This window comes from Megachile rotundata, chromosome 14 (genome assembly GCF_050947335.1).
Source record: "Megachile rotundata isolate GNS110a chromosome 14, iyMegRotu1, whole genome shotgun sequence".
NCBI classification, from domain to species: Eukaryota; Metazoa; Arthropoda; class Insecta; order Hymenoptera; family Megachilidae; genus Megachile; species Megachile rotundata.
The window spans coordinates 4886130-4898439 of record NC_134996.1 but is presented as its reverse complement, the minus strand read 5'-3'; the positions used below and the strand labels follow the sequence as shown (position 1 = coordinate 4898439).

Below are 12310 nucleotides of genomic sequence, written 5' to 3'. Positions count from 1 at the left end.
TTTGGCTCCAGAAAATTGTCGAAGTCCCCAAAACCCATTCAAGCTGGGAGCTGGCGGCAAACACGTCCCCAAGGAGCAAAGCGACTATAGGAGTTGCTGAATACGAAAATATGGAAACTAAGGAGGACGATAAAAATAGGTAAATTTTGGCCTACATTGTAGAACGAACATTACAAATGATTTCTTATAGACTTTTTATCGTGGAATAGTAAAGACCGTTTCCTTCTAAGCGCGAAAAAGATGAAAAAATTGAACAAAATACCATTAAAAATACCATTAAAAAATAGCATTAAGAAAATGCATTAATGGTATACATGACGTTGGAGAAAAACCCAAGCTGTTTTAGGGCACCATATTTTTCAAACCATATTAACCGTACTTAAACGTCATGCTGTAAACTTGTCCCTAAAAATTAGAATTTTTTTCCAAATACCTGAACAACCTAACCGTTAGTCCAGCCTTCCACCTTCTATCTTCTATTTCCTCCCCCTGTTCCGTTTCTTCCCTCTACAACTTACATTGCGATTGGTACAACCACCGCTCTATCACCAAAAAATTGTTTACTTCACACATACCAAAATGTAAAAATATTAGGTTCGATCCAACATTCAACAAGTTCACTTTAAACCTACTAAAAACTTATTACTAAATAAACTCAGTCAGCACTCGAGTTATATTGTGAATTTTTTAACTTATACACAATCGAGTTCACCCGGCACATTGAGTGCAACTATCGTACTGACTTCAAAAAATATTGCGGAGAACGATACAACAGAAACCATTTGTAGATTTGATTTTACACCATGGACCAAAATGCTTCTTTAAAAATTCAAGTATTTGTAAACATGGACTTTGGAAATGTTAACAGTATAAATATTGAAGATTTAAAGAATGGTAGATTTAGATATTCGGGAATATTGACATATCAGAATTTTTCCGATATATGAGCGAAATTCCGAAAAATGTACCAAGAGACCAAATCTTCCCTTATACGGTTAGGTGCCTACACATATACCTATATGGCAAGAGTATAAGCACATCGTAATGCTGCTGGATGCGCATTGTTTCGTCTCAGCACGGATCGCTTGTTAAAAATATCCGGTGAAGGCGTAGGAAGAAACAAGGAGCATGGGTAACAGAGAGAAACAACCTTACAATGTTCGTTCACCTCAAGTCGCCCTTCGACACTCTCGATTTGCTGCAACCGAAGACTGTATCTTGCGGGAATTCCGTTACTTCCCTGAGAAAATATTTGCCTTAATTTCGAACCTCGCCCGTGTTTCGAACGAATCGAACCTAAGTACTCGAAGAATCCTGACAAGGGCAAACAGAGAAAAGTACACGCGATGCGAAGAACGCTTTTCATACGGCGTTATAAATCTGGAGCGATGAGAGTACTTTGAGATACGTGTTTTAATACCGTCAAGGTTAACACGTTCATAGTGATTCTTATATGGGTCGCAATATTTCACATTCATAGCTCCCATAACCCTTATGGATGTTAAGAGAATCAGGAATCAAACGCTATTATAATTTTTAAGCATGTAACCTGTTATCTCAGTCAGAGTAATTATTACTGGAATAGTAATTAATATTAATATACGTGAAGAATTTTATTCATATTTTTTTATTAATTAATATGAATACAAAAAATCGAAATGTTATATTTTGAGTTTAACGATTTTTAGCAGTATAAGTAATTAGAACCCAATATAGTCGAGCAAATACGATTTAGGATGTCACATTTGAACATATATGCTTCATTCTCCACATGTTCCTAGATTCTGATATCTCAATATATCTGTATTTACATATTCTTGTATCTCAAAATCACTATACTTTGAAGTCCCTTTACATCCACATATCTTATGTTCCCAGATATCTAACATTTCTAGATCCTTATATCCCTAGGATCCCATATATCTTTGGTTCTACATCATTATGTCTTTAAAAGAAATATATCAAAACTCTTTTAACAAAACCCGAAATAATCTGACACAATGTAATAAATTCGAAATTATAAATGTAAATGCGAATTCAATTATCAATATTGTAAATGAACGTACATCTCGTTAAATGTGTTAATTCTTAATTAATCCTGACATAATCAATTTTTTACGGTATTGATCGATTCCAGCAAAACATGAAAATAAATTAATTTCTTTCGCGATAAATATTGGGAAAAGTGTCAAAATATTATAAGCAGTCTTTCAAGTACCGCAACATATATCTGAATTAAAATTCAAATTGAATAATTTCACCTGTTTGTATATTCTCGATATCATGTATCAAAACGTTTTTAGTACCAGAAATCTGTTCATACATTTTAAAAGCGACGGAAATCGAATTTCCACACATGTTCCATCAACATTTCCATGGAGGAACATGCAATGTATCTCGTTAAGAGGGGTATAGAAAAAGAAAACCAGAAATTCCATGGTCGACATACGGTCCGCCTCCGGGACGAAACGACTTCTAGATATGCACCAGTTCCTTACGTTTCAGAACCCTGAAGACCATCTGTCGTGCGACTTAAAAATGACATCCGGTATCATGATTCCTTTCTCGGATATTCCCTGCTTCAACCATTTGTAATAACTTTGCCAACGAGTTATTTGGGTCATCGTGCGATTAACGGAAATAAGAAATTGCTAGTCCTTGACTGAAATATTAGAAGCAGTCAGTTTTCAACATTTTTCGTATTTCTAGTAAAAGGACCATCACAGGTAAATTTTACCATTCTTTCCAGAAGTACAAAATGTTACTACTATTCTCTTTGGAAATGGGAAAGTTATCGAAAACCTAGTTGAATGTAAGAGTATGATTGTATTTACTCACTTAATTGCGATATTATATTTCTTTTGAGGCAATAGTGTACTTGTAAATTAATCATTTGGAAACTCAGGTTGTTTACAAACGTCGCTGTAGTGTAATGTTTCATTAAAGTAAAAAATAATGAAAAATGTTTCACGACTGAAATTAGCATATTATTATAATTCACAGCACAAATCCCAAATTTCAAATTGCCAAAGTTCCTAAGTTTTAATCTTAAAACTTTTAAATTCAAAAGTTCAGAAATTACAAAATTTCCCCAAAAAATTTCTAATGTACCAGGATACCAAAATTAAAAGATGCCAGACTTCTAAAACTATAAAATTAAAAAATTCCAGGATTTCAAAACTATAAGTAAAAAATTTCAGAATTGTATAACTTAAAAATTTTCTAATTCTAAAACTCAAAAGCTCAAAAACTCAAAAATTCCAAAATTTAAAAACCCCATAGTTAAAAAATTGAATAAATTCTAGATCTTCAAAACCCAACTTCTCAATGCATAAAAATTCTAAAATCCAACTACTCAAAAACTCCAAATATTAAAAAATTCAGAATACCAAAATTCATAAATTAAAAAATTTCAGAATTCTAAGACTTAAGAATTCGAAAATTTCTAGAATTCCAAAACTCCAGTATTTCAACGTTTAAACATTCCAAAACTCAAAAATTCCAAAATTCAGAAGTTTCAAAATTCAAAAACTAAAATTCCAGAAATCTAATGTTCAAAAATTCCAAAATCCCTAAATACAAAAATTTCAAATTTTAAACACTGAAAATCAAAATCCAAAATTCTAATATCTTACATTTCTGAATCTTAAAAATCAGAAAATCCTGAAATTCTAAAATTTGAAACTTGCAAAATCTCGAAATTTCTAAATAATTCTCAACGCCGTGAAAACAGTATCACTCGAAATTATTTTCTAAATTTAAACCGATATATTTCAATTGTAAATTCGTACAATTTTTCTAGCACTGAAAATCTAACCACAAGGTGACGAAGGAACTGTCCAACGTATTAAGGTTAATGTCAAACAGCAGCTACGAAGGTCAACGTGGTCATTACCACACAGAGCGTGTACACACACGAATGTAATAGTTCGTCTACCTGTCTGCACCTGCAACCTCCAACGTGAATGGAACTTAGCGGGACTTAACGTAAGCATTGTACGAAAAAAAAGAAAGAAAAGAGTGAAAGGCAAGGCCACTTGCTGCTTGAAGTTGAACGCATACAACAGAAACACAAAGAATGGGAAATGACTTTGACATTGGCAGTGACTTCTATTTACGCGGATGGCCGCGTTGCAATCTTCCGCGAGGCGACGTGTCAATTGGAAAACCGCGTGAAATTACGCACTTGCCATGTTTCTAAACTGTCGAACTAAACAAACGAGTGAGTTGAATGAATGCGATGATAATAGGAATGGATATGTATGGATGTCATGCAATCGCACTGATATACAAACAGATTATCTAAATACGAGCAAAGTTCTTTAATTTTGTTAAAGAAAATATTTTCCGGTTAAGTAGGGGTTCTGGAATTTCATCAAATTTACCAAATATTTCATTTTTAAGTTAATGAATTTCTATATTTTAAAATCGCTAAGTATAACGATTTCGAAACTATTAAATTACAAAAATGCTAAATTTCTAAATTTCTCCATTCTTAAATTCTTAAGACTTTAGATTTATGGTTTCACAAATTTCTTTAAATACTTGAAAATTTTTAAATTCTACATTCTTACTTTCGAAGAACAAAACAGTTGAATTTACAATTTATAATACATATCCATTTGTAAATAATTTACAACATGTGTATTCTTACCAAGAATGGAATTAAGCTATTTTCAAAATAATCAACTGAACTTATCAACAAATAGCTTAAGTCCATTCATTATAACTTAAAATGTTTCAAATGTAAAGAACAATATTCAGTTTATGGGATGTTTCAGTACAGTACTTGGAAAATATAAAAAACATTTATGTAGTTCAGGAAAACTTCTAGCTATATGAGTTACATAACAATTTACTCATCTATACTTTATATAGTGTTAATACAAATTAATAATTAATTAATAATTAGTTGTAATTACTATCGTTACTATCTTCGTTCATTTGAAAAAAAATGCAGTTTCTGACATTATCAATAATAGATTAAACTTAGGCTTCTTTCTTTCAAATCCAATTTTTCTAAAGAATTAGAAAACTAAGCAATTTAACAATTTATTAATAAACAATGAAAATTTATATGTCCAAAATCAACGTATACACTAAATATGCTTAACTGTAAAATGTTCTTTATGACAGTTAACATCGAATAGTACATATTAAGTGAGATGTTCACATGACACTAAATTAATAAACGAATTAATCTTATTAAAATAATGTTTTTAATATTTATTCTATTGAAGTATGTGCGTTTTACATTCTATAAATTTATATTAATAATAAATATACAAAAATATAATTCTACTTCTTCTTAAACTCGTTATAATATCTTGACCTAAAACCTTAAAATATCCTTTCATTCATTTTACTTACATAATGAAGTTACGTAAATTTTTTAGAATACCAAAGAAAAAAATACGCACAGAAAGATGTTTATGCAATAGCAAAAGTTTTTAAAACAAGCAGTTCATTACAAATTTCCATTGAAAAGTTTCAATGGAAATGTCAATATTAATTCAGAAGAAAAAGACCATTGTAATTGAATAAATGAATTTATTATAAATCAAATATTTTAATTCATCTTTATTTCTTTTATTAAACAGTGAAAATAATTAAATTAACCTATATTTAATATTTGGGTCAGTAATAATTAACGAGAATTTAGAACATGGCATGTTGTTTAATTACTGAATCGTATGAACATTTTCAGACTTTTAATTTACTTTAAACTTTTGTTTTACTTTTTCAAATTTTTGTTTCACAAATCTACTTACTCATTATTTTATCGTAAAGTATAAATTTTGCCTTTTTAGATATATGTACATTTGATGATGATGATGATTAGTGTTATGGGCATCGACTGCCATGGTCATTAGCCCATATGTACGTTTATAATTATACATTTGTTGAAATATAAAAAAAAAAAAATGCAATTGTATTAACTGCAAAATAGGAGAATCAACATGGAAAAATAAGCGAAAACTATGAAATAAAATTTGTTCATGTATGGCTTCATTTTCAAGAAAATTGACGTAGTACACTTTTCAAGTATTTGTAAAAAAACTTGTTCACAATGTAGAAAATAATAAAATCAACAAATTGTTTTTTAATTCTACAGTAAACAAGTATTATAAATCGACAGGTATGATTATTAATATTGCTAAAATAAGTTCATTACTTACATGTGTACTTAGTACATATCTACATCAATAAGGTTATGAAGAATGATTGATAACGAACTTGTTACGAACTTGTTACATTTATCATTTCATGTACCAAGAACAAACTGTTATCGTAAATACTTCAAAAATGTTCAAACTCTTTTTTTTCTGAAATGAAATGACCTAAAAAAATTGTCTTCTATATTTTTGTCTTATTTTTTCACGTAAATTCATCCTCTTCTTGTACCATTTCGAAGACACCTTTTATACTAAGGTACAAATATGCTACACGTACAAAAGAATATAACGAAGTGATATTGTTATTCTTCGTTATTCTTCACATACATCTGAAACTCAGCAACGTTAACATTAAACGTTTTCCAAATCGTTAAACTAAACGTTAAAAGTTTTCCGAAACGTTAAGTTAAACGTTCAACATTTTCCAAACCTCCGATAAAGCTGTTCATCCATTTTTCAAAAAGTTGAAACAGCTTAATCGTGTTCACATCGCGTGAAGTCAACATAGATTCTCGTAACCGAAAATTACTTTTGTAACAGATCACGTGCTGCGTGTTCACTTCGCCCTTTCGAATCGAACTTCGCTAACGGAATTAAAACTGTTACCCGTGGCAAGAATTAAAGGTTAAACGAGCTAAATCATATTTCCCGTCGATAGAAAAAAAGAAGAATCGTGGATGTTCGTAGTGGGCACGGAATGAAATAAAAGTCGTGAAAATCGAGTTTTCGAGGACCGAGCTGGCAAGTAGTTTGTTGAATCGATCGAAGCGAAAACTAGCTCCGAGCGAAAACGTCCTGACGATTTTTGTCGCAGCAACAAGTTGGTGGGTGGGATCAGTTCGGTCTGCCTTCGAAGCTGGATACGCATTATTGTAATATTCAACGAGGCGAATTCAAAGGAATCTCCGGGGGATTTAATATAGATCAGTCCATTAACTAAACACGAGGCGCGACCCGTGAGACGCTCAACGCCCTCTATCTATAGGAATCGCTTTCTGACGATAAATCGTGTAAAAAATTGATTCGAGCGGATAATTTAAAGCATCGCTGCATATTGCTCTCTAACGAAATTATCGATATCCTATATCTTACGTATTGCAAATTAAACGTAACCATTATTCCCTTCAATATCTCCTTTATGGAAATAAAGAAATAAATATGGATGTAAATGTCGAAGAAACTTTCTGTCAATAAATATTAAGTATTGACAGAGTTTATACAAATATTTTGTTTACAAAATTGATGAATAATAATACAATAAATTTACAGGTTTAAATAAAAGTTTACATACTTTTTTATATCTTCACAAGTTTGTATAAATTTTTAAGTTCAATTTTTGTAAATTTTTGAGTTTGAATAAATATTTATACAAACCTTCGAGTTTAAATAAAAATTCATATATTTTCAAGTTTGGATAAAAAATCTTATAAGTTTTTAAGTTCCAATTGAAATTTATATAAATTTTTAAGTTCAAATAAAAATTAATAGAAAATTTTTAAACTTTAATACAAACTTATTAAACTCTTTATGTTTCGTAAAAGATATACATAAATTTTAAAAATTTCGGTACAACTTCATTAAACCTTTGTAACTTCGATCGACATTCATTAATATTTTAAAAAATCTTTAAATCTATTAAATTTAGATGTTTTTATATATGTATATACTGCCCTTTTTATTTATTTTCAGTTGAGATGATGTAACTTTTATTATTTCAATTGTATTATACATAAATCATTTGGTATTTGATTAAAAACTATAAATATTGAAAAGCTTATTAATACCTGTAGTATTAATTAGAACAACACTAGCTTGTACCTGTAGTATTCACCATTTAAATAATATTAATGCAATCTGATTTTAATATAAAATACTAATAATAAATACACTAGTTTGATGTTTCCATAATTTATGAGAGTGTAGGATACACGAGATAATAAAAACTAATGTTTTATTTGAAACAATATATCAATGTCTTAATATACAAATACTATAATACATTCACTTTTAACGTTCCCAAGAAACCAAGTTTAAAAATTCGATGATCCATTATATCATATTAAACAAGCAGTATTTGTATTCTATTCATTGTCTTATATTTAAATGTGATACAACTGTGACTAATTTAATTATTTATAGTAAAAATCTGTAAAAGTATTAACGTTTCTGTAAATATAATAAATTTTTAATACGCACTGAACAGAAATACAATTTTCAACAAATTAATGAAAAAATCAGAAACGTGAATTTTGAATATTATATAGAAACAGTTAACCATTTGTTACATATAAAAATTCACATTTGAGAACAGCAAGTATAAAATATTTATGGAGCAAATCATTAATATGAAAATTAACTTAAAATTAACATTTTAATAAGTTAATTATATGTTTAACACCTTCCACGAAGTAGCTTGTCATTAAAGTAACATATTAAACAGTAACTGTACATGGCAAATTAGTGTTTAATGTCACATTTGAAACTGGAGAACATTTTCATAGCCATTACAAACTTTTCTGGAATGAATAATTCCAATAGAAATTCCGGAACAATATCTGCTGAAACACTTGAATTTATAGAAACTGAAACTTAATTTTGAAGTCAACTCCTTTTAAAGCTTACTACGAAATTATGCCAGAAAGGTTGTGAATTAAATATTAAATTATAAATCCCAATTTCATATTAAACATCGTTTCGAGAAATAAAAATTCGGCGGTGGTAATAAATGTTTTAAATAATCAGGAAAGCTCTAACGTAGAATCGTACCATAATATAAAAACTCTGAAAAAAGATTATTAAAATTCATTTACGGAATTCAATACATATTATGGAAATGACTGAAGATAAAATATATTTTGCAAACGAGAAATTTAATGGGATTTGAAACTTTTAAAAATTTACAAATATAGTGGTAGTAAAATATACTTTCGGAAAGAAGAATTATGTAACATTCCTAGAATACGAAAAAGTTCTAATACAATTTAGAAAAAGAAATAAATAAAAATAAGTAAAATAAAAATAAATGAAATGAGTTGCAAAAGAACACAGCTTTAAAACTGTTTTAAGGTTGAAGAAGTTTTAAAAAAGTTTACCAAAACTCATTTATACGAAGTATATTTCTAAATGTAATATAACTTTAAGGTTAAGAAAATGACTTAGTTAAATGATTTTAAAAAAAGAACAATTCTATAGAATTACCAGAATAATGTACAGACTTGATTTTTGTATAAAAAAGTAATTACAAAATGTAATTTATTGAAACTAGAATTTAATTTCATAAAAGAGATTGAAAATTAAATAAATTCCTAAAAAGAAAAATTCTATAGAATTCTTGCAGTATCATACAAATTTTGAAAAAAATTGACTAACATTTACCAAGAGTAGTTTACAAGAAATAAGAATTAATATTATCAACCAGATATTGAAAGTGAAACAAATTTCGAAACAAGATTATATATAATTTCTAAAATATAAAAACTAACAAAGTACACAAAAAAACAATTTGTAAATAACGGAATTTAATTTTAAGAAAATACATTTAAAATTGAAATAGATTTCAGAAAGGAGCTTCTAGAATTTCTAGTATAAGAACATGTACAATATTACATAAAAATTCAAACAAAATCTTCAAAACTTCTTTTACGAAAAGAAATTGACAAAAAATTTAACTCTAATATTAAGAAAATATCTAGAAAAGTGAAAAAAAAAATTCTAAAGTCAGCAATTTATTTGTAATTTCAAAAAATTATAAAAATTTCATTTAATTTATAAACTGAATTTTACGATATAAAAATGATTAAAAATGACACAAATTCTAAGTAACAAATGTTCTTTAGAAGTTCTAAAGCATTATTACACGTTTCAACAAATTCAACTGGAATTTATTAGCAAGTAATTACTAAAACCGTGATTTACTATTAAAACGATGCTATTTAATCTATTATTAACAAAATTCTCTTTATTCTCCATTTCCCTTCCACGTCACAGCGACCGCGAAACTAAGCGTTTTAAAATGACATGATGGTAAGTACGTTTTATTTCACTTGTAATCACGCCCTTATGAATGAATGTGCGAAAGAAAAAAAAGCGAAGAAGAAAGGCTGTCCGTAGGACAACGCAAGAGAGAGTCGAGTGGCTCTCGATTTTATGTTGGCCAGCCCTCTTTTATTACGTCATTAATTAACAGAATGATGCGAGACGGTGCGTAAACCTCGCCATAAAGGTTAATGTAGGACCCTAAAATTAAGTGATTCACTCGCGTCGACAAAAAAAATTAGTACTTTGACGATGACATAAAGGGAAATTAATTTGAAACACTGCGCGACGTGATAGGGGTGATCAAATAAAAATTTGACGTTAATTCTACGTAATACGGTTTCGATGAAAATTTCTCTTAAAAACGTTCAAGTACTTTTCCTACATATTCTCCACGAATTCTCCACAAAATTATAATTAAAAAAGCACTGATGATACTTTATATTTCAAAATCAGTTTAAAAAATAGGTAATATTGATCGTTTTACTATATGAATGCATTCGACTTTATTACGTATACAATTCGATTAAACAAACTTAGGAAAGCAAAATATAATACGATTAGAAGACTTAATGAAAAACGTCAGTAACAAGGTTAAACGGATAAAAATTTTAAATCGACTTTCAGAGTCCACTGGGGTACGTTACAAACGTACATATTCAATTTCCTAATTTTTATTTGCACTAATCACACACATAAAAAGTATTCCACGGTATCGCATTACAATTTCCATGAGAATTTAAAGGCCGCAGAAGGTCACAAGCTTCAGGGTCGTTTCAGGCCGAACAAAAATTTTATTTATTCGACGCGCGAAACGACGAACCGTAACCGCTTCTCCGATTTGAAAGTTGAAGGCCGCGCTAGCCCGCGCGACACATTCACTCCGTGCGCTCGTAGAATCCGAAGTGATTGGAGCAAAAGGAAATATAGGAGCACCCTTACCTCAGATAAATCGGAGTCATCGCGAATCTTCGCATCCATGGTTTGGGTAGATGTGACACTGGTGGCAGCGATAATACCGGTGGTAGCGGTGATCAAAAGAATCACGGTGAACAGGCAGCTGGTCGACGACATCGTTCACCGGTGAATTGTTCACTGATCCGAACGAGGAATGTCACGCTCGCACGATATTCACCAATCCACTTGTGCAACAGTACGTGCACGGCACAAAACGAACGAGGATTGATCGATGCACGCGATCAATCGCACAGGCAAACTTCGAGATTGTTTCGAAAGTCAGCGGTCCTACGGTCGCACGAAACGCGCACTGTCCGCTACACGCGCGATTTTCGAAAAAAAAGGAACGTGGCTTTTTAGTCGCGCACGGGCTGGTCAACTGGAGAAAACTAAACGACGAGATCGCTCGGTACCACGGGAAGAACTATCGAAGGATAGATCGACGCACTAGAGTCACGACAGAGGAAAACCTACTGACTCCGCACTCTTTTCCTACGACGTGTCAACGATACGGAGGATGGCGCGGAACTGCGCCCTCTCCATGCCTGGACCCCCGTGGCCCCCACCACGCCGCCGAAACGAGTCTTCGGTCTTCCGTGCCGTCGTCTCCCCTCGGCCGCGGCCGACTTTCCCCCTCCCTTTCACTCCCCGTCCCTCCTGCCCCTCCGCGACACACATGTACCGAACGCACCCACGACCTAACTGCTGACTAGCAATGGTCATTCGATTCTTTTTTTTTCTACAAGCATAGAACCTCCCTTATCTAAATTATAGGTTTAGTTTTAAAAATAATATGTATGAATAAACCTGACAAGTCCCATGAACCTTTGAGAACACTATAAGCACTCTAACAATCGAGATGACAAAGCCTCGATGCGAAGACTTATGAAGAAATAGCGACTTTTTGGTAAGGTTTCAAACAAGTGGTGTCAGATTATGTTTTTTTTATCCTACGTTCTCTCTATACATAAAGGTAAGTTCTTAATAATTTTGAGATACAAGACGTACTATGGCAATCAAAATGCCACGCGAACGTTTCGATGCAGAGGGTTGTAGAAAAATGAGTGTTTGAAAAATCTTCAAAGAAGTTGCTTCAGATTAGATCGCCTTTCTCGATCCTATGTTCTCTCTCTATATGTATA

At 31.0% G+C, this 12310-nt stretch overlaps 1 protein-coding gene across 3 annotated transcripts in view; it reads right to left on the bottom strand.

The window, feature by feature from the left end:
* Positions 1-11743, bottom strand: part of Fas1 (fasciclin 1 Fas1 domain-containing) — a 690358-nt gene extending 678615 nt beyond the window's left edge. For 2 of the 3 annotated variants that reach the window (XM_076539832.1, XM_076539833.1), the window contains exon 1: positions 11154-11743. In XM_076539832.1, coding sequence (XP_076395947.1) covers positions 11154-11285 — 132 coding nt within the window. In that variant the 5' untranslated portion in view covers positions 11286-11743. The remainder of the gene's footprint in view (positions 1-11153) is intronic. The other variant, XM_076539834.1, reaches the window with a different exon arrangement.
* Positions 11744-12310: the final 567 nt, after the last annotated feature.